The sequence below is a fragment of the Rhinopithecus bieti genome, unplaced genomic scaffold, assembly GCF_001698545.2.
Source record: "Rhinopithecus bieti isolate Rb0 unplaced genomic scaffold, ASM169854v2 scaffold_4553, whole genome shotgun sequence".
Taxonomy (NCBI): Eukaryota; Metazoa; Chordata; class Mammalia; order Primates; family Cercopithecidae; genus Rhinopithecus; species Rhinopithecus bieti.
In genome coordinates, this window is record NW_016804694.1 from 3403153 (window position 1) to 3426091 (window position 22939).

Here is a 22939-nt window from a genome sequence, read left to right on the forward strand (position 1 = left end):
AAAAAAAAAAAAAAAAATCTTCAGTTTACTTAAAGCAGGTATATTCTCCACCTTTATTTTGGGTAAATATCCTGAGTTGAAATATTTTTTCTTAACCATACTTTTGCCCTAAAGAAATCAATGGTAAAAAGGAAGTTTACAGAGAAAATATATTTTGTGCACAACAGCTTACCAGAGTGATGCATCCATGAATCATACTGAAAATATGTCCCTTGAAATCAAAGAAAACAATATGTTTATACAAAGAATGTGCCCCAGAGTTCCCCAATAAAGAAAAGTGTTTAATCGAAATATTCATTGACAGCTGGTTAGTGCTGATTCTCAAGGAGGAAAGAAAATCAGTGTCATTGTAGTCTTTTGTTTTGTGTGTAAGAGCTGAATATGCAAATCAGCCCAAAATGGAGACTCATTATCTGTTTTACACTTGAAGTGTGATTTTAAGCACTGTAGGTATACATACACACACACATCCAGAATACACATATATCTCAACAAACCATGCACATCATCTGTTCAGAACTGGGAAACGCATGCATGCTTCTACAACATTAAATGGAAGGCAGATGGTAGTCACTGATCAACAGACATAAAATAAAGTCCTTCTAAATCCTGTTCCCTCTAACAGTCCTTCTAATTTTTTTCCTTAGAAAAATATCAAGCAGTTTTTTGTTACTGTTGATTTGCAACTCCAAAATTACAATGGGTAATGCAAAAGAGGATTTCAAAGGAGGAAAAACGTCTTTTGGCACAGATTTCTCTCTCATAGTCTAAGACAGGCGATAACACTAACTTTGAAACTCATAGCATACTGTAGTTTTATCAGTAACTAATGTGTAAATTAGTTCTTTCTAATAACTGAAGATTTAGCTTTCAAAATACATAATTACTGATCATTTTAGTCTGCATCGCATTTCTTTTGCAGGATGAGATGAACTAAAACAGCTGTTACATTCTAATAGCTTCATAATGTGCACAGAATTTCTATGACTATTAGAAATTAAACCTATAGCTTCTTATCAAGAAGGACATATTCATGTATATATATATGACCCACATTATTTGCAAGAACAATTATTAACTAATGAAATTTTAATTTGAAGCATAAGGCCGCTAAAGAAAATATTACAGCTCTCTTATTTATTTATTTATTTATTTATGTATCTATTTTTTGAGACGGAGTCTCACTCTGTCGCCCAGGCTGGAGTGCAGTGGCGCGATCTCGGCTCACTGAAAGCTCCGCCTCCTGGGTTTACGCCATTCTCCTGCCTCAGCCTCCCCAGCAGCTGGGATGACAGGCACTCGCCACCAAGCCCGGCTAATTTTTTGTATTCTTAGTAGAGACGGGGTTCCACCGTGTTAGCCAGGATGGTCTCGATCTCCTGACCTCATGATCTGCCCGCCTCGGCCTCCCAAAGTGCTGGGATTACAGGCATGAGCCACTGCGCCCAGCCTACAGCTCTTAAATGAGGTCAATGCCAACAGTCCACTCCAATCCACAGTCCACTCCCCCCACCTTTCTTCGCATCAATAAAGTGTTTTGGGCTGAAGGAAGTCCAAGTGTTCATGCTACCCCCATTCCTAGCAGGGACTGAGCCCTCTATTTTCATATTGGGAGATGAATTTTTAGAAGATGAACCAGGCCTGGTACTCTGCCCAGATTTTCTGGCAGCTGACAAGCAATCTTGTTTTACTTCTGGTCTACTCTCCCCTGAGCTAACCTTGTATCCACAGACAGCACCCTGATCTAGGGAACTTCTACCATTTATAAGGATCACTGAGAAAGCTCTGATGATTTTACCGACCATGGGACTTGTACTCACAGTTTTCTTTAAACATATTTTCTGTGGAAAACAATATAAAACTTTGTTTCCTGTTATTTCCTTCTAACACTGGGGGAAAAAAAAGTGTTAAAAGGATATATTCGAGAAAAATAGATTATTATCCAGGCACCTGCATTCAGGGATCTTAGAGGGCTAAGGAGATTCAACAAGATATCTGATGAGCCACTACTAGCAAAGGAATATAAAGCAAGGTCCAGGAACTGCAAAATGATTTCAAAAGTATACAAGATATATCATTAATGGCTAATTGGGTGATTCAAGCTATAAATACTATGAAAGGTCAGAGCAATCGTCGTTAAGTAGCATGGGGTGAAATTTGAATGTACAAGATTTAACTCTCCACTGACAGAATTATTAACTACTCAACAATATCTTTTTAAGAGCACCATTGCCAAAGTAAGCAGGATAGAAAAATGACTATGTAATTCACACACAAAAAAATCTGTGTCGAAGTTTGTTTATCTACAAGATCTAATTGTCCCTCTATCTTCTTGGTCATCCAAAAAGCAATAAATGAAGTTTTGTTTCATTGATCGCATTTTCTTATTCACTTCTGAAGCTGGACTGAAGGTCCTGGAAACTCTTCCTCACCAGTTTCATTAATTCCTGGGTTCCATTCCCAGTTCAGTAGCTCGCTTTTGTCTCTGTTCCTTGTGCTGGAGGCTCTTGGCTCATATTTAGAAGCCCCCAAGTCCTGGATGGCTTTGCATTCTATTCCTTCCTTGCTTCAGGATTTCCTAAGTTTCACAAATAAGTGTTGGGAGAGTTGCAGTACACCAAAACAGACTCCTAACGGATATTTCGCAAAGGAAAACTGATAGACTAACATTCATTTCCTCATGTGCAGCATGTACCCAACAATGAAATATCTATGTAACATACTATTTTTCTAAGCAAAAGATGCTAACTCAAGTCCTGGCTCCAAAGAGGGGGACTTTCTTTACTTCCTGGGAATTTTTACTGTTTTCTGTGACAACATAATTTACAGTTCTTCATAGGGAGTCTTTTAATCTTGTAGAAAGAAGTTTTAAAAGAGATAGCTTTAACTAAAACCAAGTAACTCCTAGATACCTTACACAGTTATATAAGGTAACACAGAAAGAGAAGATTGTCATTTATGTATGTTCTCTGAGCTTAGGGACATACGTAGGAATTATGGGTGGGTAGATGGTAAATAGACAATTTTGACTTGCGAGACCAAAACAAAAAAAGGTATTTTTTGTAAGAACCAAGAATGATGCTATAGAAGCAGAAGAATCTAATGATGGAGAGCTTTGAGAGAAGGGTTTAGATTTGGCCAAGTCCAATGCAGAGTCTACCTTAGGTAAGTGTCCTGAATACATAGAACATTCTTTATTCATTATTTTGCCTGGAAGGGCAAAAACTATATCATGAAATTCTTGAGAGCAGCCACTGTGTCTTGTTCATCTTTTTATATCTGGCACCTAAATGAGGTGACTGCAATACAGCATGTGTTCAATAAATATTTCTTGCATGAATGTCTGAATGAATAAATCCCATAAGTAATAAAGTAGTATTGAGAAGAAAAACATGAGAAAAAAGATGTTTGATGATCAACATAGAAGGTGCTACCTGAACTTAATCCTGGGCCTAACTGCTTGGGAAGCAACTGTTAGCAGAAGCAAATATAGTTTTTGCCCTTTCAGAATGAAAAACAGACAATGACTGTTTGTGGTAATAACAACAGGTTATTAGTGTTAGTAACATTATCTCACGCAATAAGCTTATTAGGACACTAATTTATATTCTAAAATTATAAAATACAATGCAAAGGAAAAGGGCAACCCTATTCTATTTTCTCACACAAAAGAAGCTCAACATGTTATTATCCTTTAAACAAAACAAAACAAAGAAGCCTGGATTCAACTGAATAACTTAAGGACAAACAGTCATTTCTTAAAGGTCTTATTGAATATAAAACATGGCGGGTTTTTTGGGTTTTTTTGCTATTGTTGTTGTGTTTTTTCCCCTAATAAAAGGATTCTAGGTGAAAATAATAAACAGAAAATTTCCCAACTAAAAAATACCAACTTAAGATGTGAAAAGATCTTGTAAATAAAAATTTCATAAAATATGGAATTTGTTTCTAAACACAGCTGAATGAAAACAAGCTAGGATTTAAGAATATTAGGTTCACTCTGTAATAATACTCTAAAATGATCTTATGGAGAACTAAAGGGCAGGAAAATTCGAAGCTCTACAGACAAACTGACAAAACATACCTAAAGGATTGCTGCACTCCCTTTGGAGCATTTTAAAACAGAAAACATATTATTAGTATAATGTGTGTGTAGTCTGGGTGGCTGTGACCAGCACTAGTAGAATTTGGCCATAGCAGGCCCTCCCCTACAGGATTGCTGGAAACTGCTCATTCCAAAGAGGCAGTAAGAGCTTCTTCAGGGCTCAATGCCTCCTTCTCCTACTCTAAGGTAAAGCTATTTCTTTACCTTGATTCTTGCAGCAGCAATGTAATGTGGAGTCAGGCAGACCTGGTTACAAATTTAGCTTTTCTAAGGCTCCATTTCCTCATCTATAAAATTAAGTAGTGGTTTTTCTCCTACAGGGCTATTATAAGAATTACACAAGGTAATGAGATGTGCCTGACCCATAGAAGATGCTCAATAAATGTTAGACTGTTCCCTTCCTACCTCTTCTGAGGTCCTGTAACCTCATTTCTCTTTATCCTCATTCCTCTTTTCTTCTGTTTTCTGATTCCTTTTAAATATTTAGAGAATCTATCTCCTATCTCCTTTGAGTTACTCCTCTCTTTCAAAATTCCAAAGGAAGGTTAAAAAAACTTATTTGCATGAAACTGAATAGCTAGACTACAGAAGCCCACATTTCACCTATGCCTTGCAGATGACAACTCAAGAACTAGCTAGCAAGCACCAAAATATACACCTCTGGACTTCGGACATCATTAACTCAGCAGAAAGACTTAAATAGAACAAATAGTTTCACATGTTATTTCACAAATCACAGACTTTTAGAACCATTTATATTTAAATATGATGGTACAAAAAAGCAATTTTTAAATTCTCTTTAGCTTCAAGTAAAATTGTTATAATTTAGTGACACCATGTGGCTACACTTTGCTTTGCATTCTTAGAAGAAAATGTTCCTCTATGTGGGTTGCTCTTGCTAGTTCAACTATAATATCAAGGTTGTAGGTAGATGGACAATTGAAACTAAGTATGAACTAAAAAGATTGCTTTCTTTAAAAATGAAACTATTCCTGTTTCTTTTACATCTGAATAAGGCATTTCTTGAATTGTGAAGCTCTCCAGTCGTAAGAAGAAAGTAAAGGCTCAGCATTATTCTAGCTAGGATTCTAAAGCAATCTAGTGAACACTGAATAACATAAGAGTGTCTGCCTTTAAAAGTAAATAAGTATATCAATGCCCAGTTATGGGCGGAGGTGTAGGGAACAAAAGAGAAACGAAAGAAGACACACATTATACAAGCGTTAATATGGCAGGGAACGAATACTTCCATAAATAGCAATGCTTATTTTCTCATTTGTTTTATGTAGATCTATACCACTGTATAGGTACTATAATCTAATGAGAATAGGAGAACAAAAATTTTGCTATATCTATTGACAGCAGGAATGAGGGGGGCCTAGAATGTATAGAAGCAATAAATGAGACTAAAATGCCATATATCAAAACACAGTAAAGTTAGAGTACTCATCTAATGAGATCTCCTACGTAGACCAGCTACTCCTGAATAACATTCAATGTACATCAAAGAAAATATTTAGATGTTGTGTAAATATCTAAAACAATGGGCTAGGCATGGTGGCTCACACCTGTAATCCCAGCACTTTGTAAGGCTGAAACAGTCAGATCGCTTGAGTTCAGGAGTTGAAGACCAGCCTGGGCAACATGGCAAGACCCCATCTCTACTAAAAACAGAAAAAACTAGCTGGGTGTGGTGGAACATGCCTGTAGTCCCAGCTACTCAGGAGGGTGAGGTCAAAGAATCACTTGAGCCCAGGAGGTGGAGGTTGCAGCGAGCCAAGATGGCACTACTGCACTCCAGCCTGGGTGACAGAGCAAGCCCATCTAAAATACAAAGAAACACACACACACACACACACACACACACACACACACACACACACAAACAAGTAAAACAATGACCAGAAAATATCACCCCCTTCATCTCAGCTTAAAATACCTGCCCCCTGTCTCTGGCCTTCTCTAACTACCCTATTTAAAATAATCCTCCTCCCCGACCTCCATTACTATCACAGTACTATCTTTGCAACACTCATAATTATGTCATGTGCTCTTATTATTTGTTTGTTTCAATCTGTTTCTACCAAATTCCAAGAGCACAGAAACCTTGGCAATCTTCTTCATTGTTGTGGCCTCAATATCAAGTATAACAAGAGCATAAAGTAGGCGCTTATTTGTTGAATGGGTGAGTGATGAATGAATACATAAAATCTATTTCCTTAGCTGGTGAAGCATGCCTAAATTTCCTGTTGTAAGTGAAAGTAGAACCATTCTAGTGAGATGTTTATCATCACTTATGGCCTCTAATGTGACTATGACAACCAGAAGACAGGCTAGCAGCACATGCTCTATGATACCCTTTCTGTTTCCTATGACACATATGGCACACTACAATTTCTCATTCTAAGAAAAGAAGAAAAAGGAGGGCAGTGAACTACAATAATTAAAATACTTGCAGCAAGAATCAAAGAAATCAGTGGAACCGAGTAGTGTATACCCTAGAATCCAGCTCATGATAAATATGGCTGATCACATTAGGATAGCAAAAAATGATTATTAAATAAATGACTTTAGTCAACTGACTATCCCTACCTGAAAAGATATATGCAAAATATCCTAACTGTATTAAATACTTAGATATAAAGCTTAAAAAAAAAACAAGTAGTGGAAAAAAGATATGCACATACACATAAAAGTTTAACATTCTCTAATATTAGAATGAGGAATAATCTTCTAATCATAATACCAAGCCAGAAATCATTAAAAGATGGACAGATTTGAATACATTTTTTAAAAGTAAAATTCTATATGGCAAAAGTACCAATAAAACACTAAAATGTGTAACAAATTTCATATATGACAGGCAAAAGAATAATGTCATATATGTATGTATTGATACAAAGTTCTCACAAGACAAAAGAAAAGACAACTCTCAGAAGAAAAATATGCAGAAGACAAAAACAGGCTTTTCATAAATAAGAAATTAACAAATGGCCAGTATTAAAAGATACTTTAACTCACCAATAAAGAAATTCAAAGTAAAATAGGACTTTTGTTTTCAACAAATTATATATTACATTGGCAAAATGGTGACAGTGTCTGCATTGGTGAAAGTTCACAGAAAGGGGCATTTTTGCATGCAATTGGTAGAAATTGAGTACAACATTTCCAGATGACAAGTTTTATCAATATTTAAAATATATACTACATTATAACTTTATAATGAGAGATATTTCCATTTTGATATTTTTTTAAAAAAGGAAATAAAGAAAGAAACCCAGTTTTGTATTAAACAAGTTCATCTCTCCTATACCAGGCTCTAAATTATCAACTTACACCCATCTCAACACCCTGTCTGGCCTTGTCTCCAGTAAACAATGCTCCTGATCCTCCTCTAAACTCAGTCCAGCCCCTAAGGTAAATCCCTCTCCCACCTATGCTCTTCTTCCCTCTCTCAATGGGCATAACCTTGAGAACTTTGCTTTTAGCCCTGCTTTCTTCTCTCTCAACTTTCAGGTTTTAGACCAAGATTTCACTTGCGATTCCAGCCACCAGTCACATGCACACTTTGAATTCTACTTCTATCCATTCACACTCATGTTTTAAAGTTTTCTCATTTTTCAGCAATATTATATGGCTGCCAAATTAACAGCACCATGTTGAGGAACAGCTCAAAATTTCAAAAGTACCCCCAGGGTAGTCAATATTCACCATTCCTTACTAGTGTTTTCTGTTCAGTACTAGACTCGATTATCTAAGGTGGAAAGGACTGAGAGAGAGTTTACCAGATAACCAAGAAGACAATTCGAAGGTTACAGATTATGGGTAAAGTGGAAATTGCCTTCCCTTAGAAAGAAAAGGCTGATAAGACATAACATGGTTCTCAAGGCATATGAAAAATTGAGCATAAATTGATGAGTCACTTTTCTCCGTCTCCAGTTAAAGTCTGAAGGGGGTAACTGGTCTAAGCTTTTGGCTACATACAGTAATCCCCACTTAACTCACAAACATTCCTAAAACGAGTCCAGAAAGGCAAAGCAGACCATTGCCCTGCATTCATTATCATGGTTGGAATGATCACCCTGGCTTTGAAGACTGATGTTATCTGCCACTAGATAACATCGACTATCTTGCTGAGATGAATGCTGACTGAATTACATTTGACAAGACAGATGAATGGCAAATCTTATGTTATATATATTTTACCAACGAAAATATATGAAAACTCCTAGACATATACAAAGATGGGCCAGTTGTTAAGCTAAAACTGTTTAAGCCATGTTTTCGACTGTATGTATGGATTGGCAATTTAAAAAGTACCAAAAAGACTAGGCTCCAAAGGTGAGAGTGAGAGCCACCTCACAGTGAGAGCTACCATGACCAACGACGATGGCAGGGATGACTCTCTCTGAAGGTCAATCACCAGTCAGGAGTTTCTGAAATTAGGAAAAATAATAAAAATGACTGCCATTTATTGAGCCCCTCCTTTCTGCCAGAACTGTGCTCCATACATGTAAATGTGCTATATCATCTAACTCTCACATCAAACCCCATGAACAGGTGCTGGTATTCCTATTCTTTATGGATGCAGATATTAGGACTCAGAGAGGCACAATCTTATCACAACACAAATATGAGGTGAAACAAAGATTTGAGAGGAGCTCTACCTAACTCCACAGCCCATTATTTTTCTACTACACAATTCTGATTCATATGTGGTTTAGCCTAAACTCAAAGAGAGGATGGGGTAATCTCAGATTTCCCATTCATCAGGTATCATTTTTGTGAATGTATTAGATGTAATCTTTCATCAATACATGACACTTACATTCTTCAGGAATAACCTCCAAATTCAGTTTCCTGAAGAAAAAACAAAGTAACCTTTGCAAAGAATTCAGAACCATTTACCATTACAGAGAATTTTCCAGCACTCATATATGTATTAATGAATACATTGATAAAAAGTCCCAAGGAATATATGTACATATTAATGTTCGATCAATCTCTCTTCATTACATAGTCATTGCCTTGACACCATGAAACCTATGCTAACATTTATAGAGTACCTACTGCATACAAGGTCACAGTCTGAGCACTGTGCAAGAATAATAAAAGATTAGAATCCATACTCCCCGCCTCCAAGAGCTTGTAATTTTAGTATCAGAGGCAAGATAAACACACAAAGGACACTAAAGAACAAAGCTGCCATACAAATGTGCAAATTAACAAACATAATGCAAATTGAACACTTACGTGCTGAGGAAATAAAGAATTTATTTGCCCAGTGAAGTTCTTGGAAGAAGTGTAGTTAGAACATTGTTTAGGTAGACAATAAATAATTGTGAAGATAAGAAAGACCAAGACATCCTCAGTTAATCTATAGACATACTCTTAGGTCCATTTTTAAATACTATAAAATTACAAACTCCTAAAAAAGGCAGTTTACTAAGGAAAGTAGTAATTAATATAATAAGGTGGTTTTAATTTTTTAAAAAATTCTTATTAACATGGATATCAAGATTCTTTCCTCTTCTTGTTATCATTATCACTAAGATCACTGTTGCTCAGTATTTTTCAACCAGAACTGGGAGCTGGCTATACCAAGACAAAAACTAGCATCATGAATACAGCCAGTCTCTAAACACATAACAGCTCTACCAAAAAAGTCAAGGCCAGACAGGAAAGACAAAAGAAGGAGAGTATAATCATGCTCACTAATATACAAAGGTAAAGTATATTTTCTAAAAGCCAGAGATCATGATCAAAGGCACATGTTTCCATACATACAACAGGAGCTTTCAGGTGGGTAAAGCACACAGGCTGTCATGGCTGGTATTATTATATTCATGATTATTTGTTCTGAGAGTCATGTTCCTGTTGTTGCAAATTAAATGCAAACACACAGTCCTTCAGTCCATATCAGATGCTTTGTTATGCTGCCTATGTTTTAATCAGATACAACAGTAATAACCAGAGTCAATGCAGACTCAATCTCCTCCTCCACGTGGGGGTCCCTCTATCACTCTGGAAGTATCCCCAGGCAGCTCTGAGATATGGAATCTTCACTCAATTTCTTGTCCCTCTTATTTTAATCCATTCAAAACTCCTCTGATAAAAGAGCAACTGCCAGACCTGAGACACTTAAGTCTGTCCTTGGGGAAATGAAATTGATTTTCTTCATTTTCACACAAGAGGATCCCTGAGTAATAACATTGTGTCTGGTCATACCAATAAAAAAAAAAATGTAGGCAACGTTCTTTACTGTACCAGAGGCTGAACGGTTTTGTGAAGTTCCTATAGTGGAGGTAAAAATTCAGCCTTTTGCTGTTAGACCATAAGTTTCACAAGTATAAGAGTAACTTCTGACCAAGAGACTAAGTGCTTTGGTGCCTCCCCCTCTGCTCCCAATCAGCCACAGTGGGAGATCAGATGGGTCATGGGTAAGGGGCCAGCCCCACATTCTCCATGGTGTACACTCACCATATCCCTTCCCTTTTCCTCCTGAGCAAACAAACTAATCACGTTCTACCTTTAATCTTTTGACTTTAAGGTAAAGAATATCTAAGGGCAATTTCCAGGGAGAAAACTACAACAGAAAAAAACAACAGAATTTCGGGGCCCTTTAACCACCCAAACAAATTCACTAATTTGTATATGCTTTACAAGATTTCAGAAATTTTAAATGATGGATTATACCTAAAGGGAGAATATGAAATATTGAAACTGTAGCTTTTTGATATTTTTAAAAGACAACAATATTGAGGGCTGCAATACATAACAAAAATTAAAGCGGAGGTGCTCTGGCTGAAGAGAAGCTCTGAGCCTCGAGCCTCACTAGCTAAGCCTCATTTGCCCCAAATGCAACCCCACTTGAAACACCCATTCTGTCAAACCCCATTTGTTAACCACTAACCTACAGAAAAAAACAGATGACCAGAACATGCACACTGGCATTCAAAAATCTCCTCCAGCCCTGGCCATTGCCAAGGAAAACTCCAGAAATATCTCTCATGGCTTTCCTAAGAAGAATGCACCCCTAACAATAATTCTGCTTTCAATGTATCACAATGAATATGACCATTCATTGTAGAGCACAGAGCTTAAAAAACATTCCACTTCTCAAATGTTCCCTGTCCCTTCTCATTCATTCATGTGTGTACTACATATATATTATACAAGACATGTTGTACAAATAGTTCCACAACACACTGTAAATATTAGGATGCATAATTTTTCCATACTTTCCTAAGTTTTTTACTTGGGATATGTTTAGTAGTTGACATCCTGAAGAACTCTTTTTTCAAGATGAAAAAATGCAGTTCTGCTTCTCAAAGTCCAATCTCCTTATACAAAAATAAAAATCATTTGTTAACCACTGAGAACTAACCTGCAGACACGGGCTGGAAAATATAATTTCTGCCAAGAACGACACAGATACTGGGAATGGTCTATCACTCTAACCCAGTCCAGTTCATCCATTGACACTTCAATGAAGTATGAATAAGACCTGTGAATCAAAAGGAAAAAGCAGAAAAAATTACCATATTAAAATAACAATACAAAGCTGTACTTTAATAAAGTGTTAAAAGATACAAAAATACAGAATTCAGTAATTACATTTTCTACATAATGAAATTCTAATAACAAAACAATGTTATGATAGCATTCACCTACAATGCACTGAAATTATCTCTCAGGTTGTCTGTCTGCTTTCTCAAATCATAAGCTGCTTAAGAACAAAGGCCATCCTGTATTTATACTCATATCCCTAGGGTCCTACACAGTACTTGACACATCAGGCATGTGAGATATTTACTCCTTTTCAAACATGGTCAGGATGCCTAACCTATACCATATTAGAAGATACATGATGCTACGAGAGAGAGAAGAACAGAAAATAGAGAAGCAGGAAGTACGCTTTCTCCCTCTACCTTCCCTGGCCAGGGTGTTCGGCCACCCCTCTAAGGAAGAAAGTCAACTTGGAATGGTTCCCCCACAGAGGGCAGCCTATCTCCTGCTGCCTACCAGTCTCCTACCCTCCCATACATACAAGCTACCCACAAAAAAATAAATGACACCAGTCAAGGGATAATGCACGTTTCTTTTGGGTACAACTTAAAACTTGCCAGCTGATAATCTGGCAGTAATGAAAACAGCCTATCATCCTCCCCTAGTCAGCTACTCCAAACCATTACATGCAGGTCCCATCCTAAACAAATCTATATTCCCCTGTCATAAGCCAAATTTAAATCTGAGATGCAGTTATTACTTGTACTGTAATATCAACAGGAACAATCTTGGAAGATTTAGGTGACCATAAATGTCATCCTGCAACCCACAGTTGTGACCAGAAAAGGTCAGCTTATTTTGTGTCATCCCCTCATTCTCTTTGCTGTCCCCTCACTCCCATTCATTTTATCACTCAGTCTCAAACTGGTCATAACCTTTTATTGAACCTCTCTGGGTTATCAGTAACACAGGCTATAATTTTACAACACGTCAGAATCTTTTTGGCTTAAGATTCTGAATTTTCACTTTTGCTTAGAATGGTAACAATTTCTGTAAGAAAAGAACTGTTATGTGGTAAAGTTAAATCCCTCGTGAATGTAACGCACATACTAACACAAAGTGGCCTATAAATATTTAACATCACAGAAACAATGACAACCACTTTGTTTCAAACATACCAAACTTTTATTATTTTTATAATAATTTCCCTATTAGTTCAATGAGTGAAATACGTAAAGCTTTTAGAACAGTGTCTACCACATAAAAGTAATGAAAGTACTGCAAATACGTATTATTATTATACTGTTGTTATTAATCAGAGACTCTTGGAAATGAGATATGTGGATTGGTTCCACTTTGCCAATTAAAAACATCAAATTATATCCAATAAGCTACGTATCAGAAAATATATTCTTAATAAAAAGCAAACAGGAAAAGATAACCTGGGGATCTCACACACCCATGCACACGGGAAATGCTGACTCTTACTTCATAAAGCTTCCCTTCACACTGGGCTCAAATGGCCTAAAAAGCCAGGGTGGTGGCAGTGGTGCTAACAGAAGAAACACACTACCTTGTAAGGTTTGCAGGACATCATCATCATTACTATTTAAGCCCTTCATGCCCAGATCTAAAGAGGCATCAGTGGGGCATAGTTACTGGGTATGCAGGGTTTAGGTTTATGATAAACAGCAATGAAGGAAATAGTTCAGTTCTTGTCACCATATTGCTCTGGTACTTCTGCCATTATGGTTGAACCTAGAAGCCACAGTGGGTGAAAGCATCACAGTGGCTGGAAGAAACGCAGAATTCTGAAGCCCCCAAGAAACTGAATGGGTTCCCAAACTGGAGTTCATTAAATTTTCTCACAAATTTCTTTTGTTTTGAGGATAATACTTATCTACACACTAAAAGATAGTATTTCTCTTTGCCATAGGGTAAAATGCATTTAAAAGGTTATAATATCCAAAACTAATGAATCAAGTAAATAATGTTAACTCATGATAGAATACAAAACAACTATTAAAAATACATTTTAGAGGAATATTTTTTAAAGGGCAGAATGTTCACAATGTATTAAAAGCAAAATTAGCTTTTTGTATATCTAATCCATAAAACTATGTTTGTGCAGGTTTCTGTTTTGTGTGTGTATGTGTCCATGCATAATTGAAAAAACACTAGCTAGGTACATATGAAGATTAATAATCGGTAATGAGATTACTAGCAATTTTATTTTCTTCTATGTGCTTGTCTATATTTTCTACGGTTTCTACAATAAACACACATTATTTTATAAGAAGAAAAAAACAAAAAAGTGTATTTCTTTTAAAGAAATGTACCCTTTAACTCTTTCCCCAAAACCAACCTTCAAGAGATAGCAGAATGATCACAAAGAGATAAACCATCATATCTATAAAACAAAAGTAGATGACCACAAAGTTAAGTCATCTCAAATATAATGTCAGTTTCTAAGTCATGCTAATCACTTACCGGCTATCTCGGTCCCACAGGAGTATCCGTATGTGATTGATAATGGACGGCTGACCTAGCTTAATCTCGATGCCGGAACGGCAGTCATCATCAATTGGGTGCCTTGAAAATCCATGATCCAAATCATAATTTTGAGTATCACCATCTAATAAGGCTGATTTCAGCTCCCCCTTTACAACTTGGGCTCCATACTTCATAGTTGCAATGTTTTCTTCTGGTACTACAGTTAAAAATGCAAAAAGCTAGGTTAATGGTTAAGTTATTCTATATTTTTTGAAAAAAAAAAACAATTCTAGCATTCCACTTTATTCTAGTATCTGCATTTAAGAAGAGCATAGGCAAGTTTATGGGATAGAAAATACAGAACATCTATAAGGATTAAGACACCATTCAGAGGCCAGGTGCAGTGGCTCATGCCTGTAATTCCAGCACTTCAGGAAGCCGAGGCGGGTCACTTGAGCCCAGGAGTTTGAGACCAGCCTGGGCAACATGGGAAAACCCTGTCCCTATTAAAAACAAACAAACAAACAAGCAAAAAAACACTGTTCAGAGTTTAAATTTAATGTTAGTATCACAATCACAAAGTGCTTGAGACTAATGTTACTTTTCAAAAGTTAATAAACTAGAAAAGGCATGTACAAGGACAAACAAATCGGCTCTGCTGAGTTCATTCTATTAGTAACTTAAATATCTACTAAGCAAAAATAGCATGGAAAATGACCTGTACCTGCCATCTGGACTGAGGACAGTGTATAAAAGCAAAGCAAACAGGTCAGAAATCTGATAAAACAACAGAAAAAGAAAGGTTCCAATATAGCATAGCTGTTAGTCATACATGAATATGCTGAATCAATTAATCTAGCTTATAAAACAAGATTGTTTAAAAGAAGATATCTTTTTCTGTACTTGAGAATTTTTAAAAATGAAAATTGATAGTCTGTCATCAAAATCAGTATTATGGTTACTATTAAATCCCCTCCCCTCACCAACATTAGATTTATTAAGTATCAATTGTGCCTGGGACTCTGAAGTCCTCTACTTAATTATGCTTCACAGATCTGGAACCTATCTTCCAGGTACTAACATTCTAAAACTGACACTCTCCATGGAAAGACAACAGGCTGCAGAAAGATGTTAAGAGCTTGAAGAGTCAGAGATTAAACAATGGCTTCACCTTTAGCCAGGTACATCACTTATAGAAGTTTCCCTCTCTCAAATTCCATTTCTCCCCACATATCTATCCCCCAGGTGTTTCTGTTTAAGAATTAAATGAGATGATGTTTGTAAAGCATATTATGAGCTCTACTCATATATATATGCTTTTCAAAATATATAGCCATTACTATTAAGAAAACATATTCAAAAGCACACAATAAGAGAACTATGTAAGTTTACAGACTGTAAAAAAATACCAAATTCTCACAGTACACACACATTTTGGCTGTGTGATTTGAATAGGGGAAAGTGTGAGCTATAATCAGGTTCTTGTTAAAAAGTAATTCATCATTGAAGATTTCTGGAAAAAAAATTTTAATTTCAAATGAAGATGAGTAAAGAGAGTGGCACCAGAAAAGAACAATAAATTGCAGCTGAAAAATGGAAGTTTAAAATGGAAGCAAAAGACTGTAGCAACCCAGCAAAAATAAACAAAACATCCTAGTTATGCTTAACTTCTTACCATCAGAAGTTTAAGTACTATCGATTTATAACTTTCTAAATTCTATTAGCATGTGATAATCATCCATATTCTTCCTATTTAACAACTCTTCTATAATACACAATGTGCTAGACACTGTCCTAAGCACCTTGCAAATATTAATTCCTTTGATGTACTCCTCGTAATAATCCTTTGAGTACTGTACTATTATTACATCCATTTCACAGATGAGAAGTGGAGGCAGAGAAAAGTTAGACAGGCTTACTTGCCCCAGGTCACAGAGCCAGCAAGTAGCAGAGCTGAGATCAGAACCCAAGCAGTCAGCCTGCAGGGGCCCTGTGTTTTAACAGAATATTCTGCTACTTCCCTCTTGAAGGGTGTCTGATGAATGGCCATACCTTCTCCCTCTTTCTAACCCCCACTTCCCTCTAAGATTGCCTTAGACCCAGAGGAAAGAAACAAATAGTCTGATATAGGGAGAAAAAAAAAAAAGTTAGACTTAAAGTGAAAAAACCTAAGCTTAAGATTCAGGTTCTATCATTCACTCCCCTTGAGTAAGGCCTGTCAGTCTCTCTGAATCTGCTTTCTCATCTAAAAAGAATACTTTGTCCAATCAACCTCATAGGGTTACTGTAACAATTGCAGTACAGATAAAAATTACACTACAGATAATATATGCTAAAGTAACATATAAAGCACTCATTCAGTTCCAGTCAAAAAGCATTTTTCTGAGGACTCATTCTGTACCAGGCACCATGGAAGGTTTTGGGAATAATTAGCGAACTCAACAGAGATAGGCCCTGCCCTCCTGACACCTCCAATCTAGAGAGGAAGTACTTTATAAGTAAGCAAGCAAAGAAACAAAAGCTTGAAATCCATGCTTTTCAGATATCAATGATGCATAACTACTTGGTAAAAATAAACATGTTTTCCCTTCTTGCTAGGTATAAAAAGTGGAGGTGCAAAGTCTGTTGCTGCTGATCCCTGGAACCATCTCCTGCAGTCCTGACACCACAAGTCAAAACTAAGCCAAAGGCTGGGCACAGTGGCTCACACCTGTAATCCCAGCACTCTGGGAGGCCCAGGCAGGTGGATCGCCTGAGGTCAGGAGTTCAAGACCAACCTGACCAACATGGTGAAACCCCATCTCTACTAAAAATACAAAATTAGCCAGATGTGGTGACGTGAGCCTGGAATCCCAGTTACTTGGGAGGCTGAGGTTGCAATGAGCTGAGATCGTGTCACTGCACTACAGCCTGGGCGACAGAGCCAAGACTTCATCTCAAAAATAAAAAATAAAAAAACGAGGCCCAAGACGGGAACATCAACCTCTCAGATTTAGAAACTAATGCCACCTAATGCCACCTTTGGATTTTCTCTAAACGTAAGTTTCTTCAGCATTAAAACTTATCAAGCTAGGGGTAACATACTAGGCACAAAAGTTTCAAGTGATTGTGACTAAAGTCTAAAATGGAAATGAAATTTCTACCACAAGTCTAAGTCTTCTTTTGAAGTTTATTTCAAGGGTACCTGAAAACCTTCCTAACCATTCTTGATACAGACAGATTCATTCCCTGAGAGTATTTTTTACTTCAAAACAGAGAACATCTATACAAATGGAAATTCTCTCATGGTAACTATAATATGAGTATCTCATTGGATAAAAATATAACTCCAAGAATTTTTCTGCAAAATCCATAATTAAGTGATGAATATAATAGGAAGAATGATCATGAGAAAATTTAAATCATAATAAAATAAATCAAACCATAAATATTCTTAGTGGCTATATCTGTCTATCAGTAGAGAAAAAAAAGCTCTTAAAAAAATACAAAGTGCCGGCTGGGCGCAGTGGCTCACATCTGTAATCCCAGCACTTTGGGAGGCCGAGACAGTTGGATTACTTGAGTACAGGAGTTTGAGACCATCCTGGCCAACACGGCAAAACCCCATCTCTACTAAAAATACAAAAAATTAGCTGAGCGTGATGGTGGTACATGCCTATAACCCCAGCTACCTGGGTAGCCGAGACAGGAGAATCACTTGAACCTGGGAGGTGGAGGTTGCAGTGAGCCAAGATCACGCCACTGCACTCCAGCCTGGATGACAGAACAAAACTCTGTCTTGAAAAAACAAGGTGATAGAGATTAAATAAGATAGTAGATAATCATAATTTTTTACACATAATTTTTAATGCATTTTACAAGCATTAAGAAAAATATTAAGCTTTGAAGTTCTACAGCTAGGTAGAAATTGCTAATTATTAGAAAGAAAAGTTAAGGAGAAATGAAGCAGAATGTACCCCTAGCTACACAGTGCCAAAATCTGCAAGGAGTGCTTGCTGGTTTAATTACCTCGTGCTTTTCTTTCACTGCTTTATGTTCTTAATTATCTTTTATCGAATTCCCTATTACATGTAGGTTGACATGGTCATTTGCCCCAGTGGATTATTTGGATCCAGACTTAGTTCTCTGCCCAAAGCAATCTACTTACCCAATTCTATCACCTAAATCATTTTCTACTCCCCATCCCAACTTCCCTAGAAAATGTATGGATACTCCCTTCCTGTGAATAATCCCCAAGAACTGCAGCATTACAAGTGACTTACTTTACAATTCCTGTGTTACCTTAACCCGCCCGCCCACCCCGCCCCCGCTTTCCCACTCTCTGCAGGCCTCCTTTCCACATCTAACAGTACTGGTACTCAAACATACCACAAAATGGAAATAAAAAAGAACCCAGGCAGAAGAATCTATGAAGGAGTATTTGCCTGGTGAGTCACAAGACCAGCACTTTGGTTCCAGTTCTGGCATTGAATTCACTTGGTAATTTAGGCAAGTTACATAGATCACAGAGCTGAAAGGGACCTTCATACTATTAAATTAAAAAAAAAATCCTATAGTGCTTCCTACGTGCTGCTCACTGTACTAGACTCAGCTCTCCGGAGCTCACCACTCAGGAGACAAGAGCACATATACCAATACTACACACTCCCATGGAGGAATACTCATTAGGGATGACTTATATACCCCCTATTTACAGATGAGATTTTCTCTATCACAATAAACTATAGTTGGGAAGACACAAATAGCATCTTCTATCTTTGAAGATACAAAGTCAAAGAGTTTTATTTATTTTATTTGCATTTTTTTGGAGACAGGGTCTTGCTCTGTCACATAGGCTGGAGTGTGGTGGCACAATTATAGCTCATTGCAGCCTCAAACTACTGGGCTCAAGCCATTCTCCTGTCTCAGCTTCCCAAGCAGCTGGGACTACAGGCACGCACCATCACACCCAGCTAATTAAAAAAAACATTTTTTGGAGACTGCATCTCACTATATTGCCCAGACTGATCTTGAACCCCTTGCCTCAAGTGGTCCTCCTGCCTTAGCCTCCCAAAATGCTGGCATGACAAGTGTGAGCCACTGCGCCCAGCTCCAAGAGCTTTGAAAGTATTAAAGGTTCACTGTTACTATTACTGTCTTTATGTGACAGATGAGACAAATTTAAATTCTAGTTTAGAAGCCAGGGATGGATTCATTCAGCCACTCATTTATCACTTAAAAAAACAAAAGTCCAGATTCAGGCACTGTGCTAGGTAGGTGCTTGAAAAACAAAGGCAAAGCAACATAATTACATTACTCAAAAAGCTCAACCTAGTATAACAATCTAAGCAAACAAACCAAGAAACATCATATCACAGTTGCAAGCTCCCTCAGTCTGAGGAAACTACAGGGATAGGTACAGGGTAAACAGGACAGACTACACAAACACACACACACACACACACACACACACACAAGCACATTTATGTATTAACCAATAATGTAACTTAGCAGTCCTACAAACAGATTGACTTTTTATTCAATAAAGATATCTTGAGGATAGAATTTGTGATATGCTCCCTACTATAAACATGCAAAAACAAGAAATAACTCTCTTTCCCCAAATCTAAAACCTGAGATATACAAAATGAAACATAACTCAGCCTTAATTAAAAAAAAAAAAAAAAAAAAAAAAAANAGTCTAAACTACTGTCCAGAAAGACCATCACAGATAAGTTTAAAAGACTGTTTGGATCTTCTTTTTTTCTTAAAGGGGGAAAAAAATCCCTATAATTTGGTAAAAGCCTTAGGACATGCAGCTCTAAGAATTAAACTTTACAGTAACCAATGATAATAAATTCAAAGAAAAAGCATTAACCTCTATATCCCAGTCCCAAGATAAAACCTCTCTACACTTCATGAAAAGTCCCCAAAGACACAGAATCTATATCCAGGGAAGAACAACAACAGCAAACCCAAATTCTGTCAATAACTTCAAAATAAACAGACCTATCTTTTCAAGTCATCAGCCCAGGAACACTTCTGAAATAATCCTTTTTTTCCCCAACAGTGAAGAAATTTGACAAAAGAAAACAATGACATGAATGTTAAGGTAACATTTACTGGCTGGGCGCGGTGGCTCACGCCTGTAATCCCAGCACTTTGGGAGGCCGAGGCAGGTGGATCACCTGAGGTCAGGAGTTCAACACCAGCCTGGCCAACCTGGTGAAACCCCATCTCTACTAAAAATACAAAAATTTGCCAGGCGTGGTGGTGGAACCTGTAATTCCAGCTACTTGGGAGGCTGAGGCAGGAGAATCACTTGAACACAGGAGGTGGAGGTTGCCATGAGCCAAGATCGTGCCATTGCACTCCAGCCTGGGTGACAGAGTGAGACTCCATCTCAAAAAAAATACATAAATAAAATAACATTTACTTAGAAAATAACTTATTTTTGGTGATTGGGCAGGCCCATATGAACCTACAAGTGAGGTGCAGTGGCCATGGAGGGCAACCGAGGAGTCAGTGATCACAGACTCCCCTCAACACCCCAGTCTGGCGGCCTGGCGTCGGCCCAGTCAGTGGAGACCTGTGGAGAGGCAGCGGCGGTGGCCTCCACAAGCCCTCTTTCTCTAGGGTTGTATATATAGAACATCCTGGAGTCCACCATGAATGGACAGTTGAACCTAAGTGGGAAGCTAATCATGAAGGCTCAATTTGGGGAGGATATTCCACAAATTCCTATCCATAATGAAGATATTAATATTACTTACGATGAATTAGTGCTAATGATGCAACGAGTTTTCAGGGGAAAGCTTCTGAGCAATGTCGAAGTAACAATAAAGTACAATGATAAAGATGATGATCTTATAACAATTTTTGATAGTTCTGACCTTTCCTTTGCAATTCAGTGTAGTAGGACACTGAAACTGACATTATTTGTTAATGGTCAACCAAGACCCCCTTGAATCAAGTCAGGTGAAATATCTCTGTCGAGAACTGACAGAACTTTTGAAATAAAGTGAATCATTTATTGGATAGCTCGGAACCACCTGGAGAATCAGGACCTTCCACCAGTATTCCTGAAAATGATAGGGAAAAAAGCCTGCTTCTTTGGATTCTTCTGGAAAACAGTATATTCAGGTTATGGCAGCAAGTATGTCCGTTTTTGACCCTTTAAAAAACCCAAGATGAAATAAAAAATAATGTTACGTCGGTGTCTGGCTTAACAGATGGTCAGGTTTCAGGGCAACCCAGTGCTCCCGTAAAAGACTGTTCAGGAACACCTGACAGCATTGCCACCGCCTCCTCAGCAGCAGTTCACCCATCAGGAGTTCAGCCACAGCAACCACCATATATACAGAAGCTAAAATACAAGCAGGTCAGATTGAAAGTCAGCTGTACCAACAGTACCAGCAACAGGCTGGCTATGGTCGCAGCGGCTACAGGCTCCACCTCAGCAGCCTCAACAGTATGGGATTCAGTATTCAACAAGCCAGAGTCAGCAGAATGGACCCTAAACAACCTCAGCAGTTCCAAGGATATGGCCAACAACCAACTACCTAGGCACAAGCTCCTGCCTTTCTGGTCAGCCTCAACAACTGCCTGCTCAGCCACCACACAGTACCAGGCAAGCAATTATCCTGCACAAACTTCCCAAACTTCTCAGCCTACTAATTACACTGTGGCCCCTGCCTCTCAACCTGGAATGGCTCCAAGCCAACCTGGGGCCTGGGCCTATCAACCAAGACCAGGTTTTACTTCACTTCCTGTAAGTAGCATGACCCTTCCTCCAAGTGGGCCTAATCCTTATATGTCCTCCCTTTGGTCTGGGCTATCCCCAACCTGGACCTGGTTATCAATAAGGAGGCTCATCTACACCAATTAATGTAGCTGCTAGCCACTGGCCTCCCAAAAGACTCCAAAATACTGTTTTAATCTGTAATGAAGTTCAGAAATTTTCAAAGCAGAGCATTTTTTATGGTATCTTTGTTGCTGTTAATTGAAAGCATAATTTGCTGGAACACAAAGACCAAAATCAAAGTTTTCCTCCTTGCTTAAAATGTAGCATCTTCTTAGTTATTTTGGAACACTACTCTTACATGTGTGTAAAGTGATTGACTTTCTAGCTTCCCTTGTACAGAGGATATTAAAATGCTAGTGTAAGGTTTAGTCATCTTACTTGGCTTTCTGCTATTAACATGATGTACTAAAGTAGAGACCTTTGAAGATATGACTAGATGTTATGTATAAAACGTAAGACTGATAGATTAATATAGATGATTGAATCAAAAAAACAGGGAAGTGTAAGGCTTCCCTGTTTTTATATTACTTGTATTTATATTACTGATTTTATTATTCTTATTATTCCTGGCTTTAAAAGTCAGGAAAAACAGACTGTTACTTAATCATTACTCAAGTTTAGAAGTTAAAGGATTCCCAAACATTTACATAATCTCTTCCTTAAGCTCCCCATCACTCACTCCAAAGCGAAGAATTTAACACTGATGAACAACAATCTGCATATTTATCATTTCAGAACTGAGTGACTCAACTGGCTAAGTTCTCCATTTCGCAACTAATCTCATGAGTTTCTTGTAACCCAGGTACTACCCTTATATTGACCAGTTGATCAATTCCAGGCTACCAGTAACCATGTGAAATGTCCAAAAGAAATCCTCACTCCTGCAAACACGTCCCAAGATTATCCCTATAATGAATCCAGTTCTAGGGCCTTTTCAGCACTTCAAATCAAATATACGGCAAGAGAGGGAAAGGAGCTTATGTAAGACAGGATCCAACATGAGAATTTGAAAAGCCTAACACTAATTACTCATCTTATTACCTCTTCAC

At 37.6% G+C, this 22939-nt stretch overlaps 1 protein-coding gene and 1 pseudogene across 1 annotated transcript in view; one reads left to right on the forward strand and one right to left on the reverse strand.

Annotated features, from left to right (window-relative positions):
- Positions 1 to 22939, reverse strand: part of BTBD9 (BTB domain containing 9) — a 492311-nt gene that overhangs the window by 413387 nt on the left and 55985 nt on the right. Inside the window, 2 exon segments of the mRNA XM_017870154.1 lie at positions 11493 to 11612; positions 14105 to 14324. Of these exon segments, the coding sequence (XP_017725643.1) occupies positions 11493 to 11612; positions 14105 to 14324 (340 nt within the window).
- On the forward strand, positions 20755 to 21951 carry LOC108528357 (protein TFG pseudogene; annotated as a pseudogene).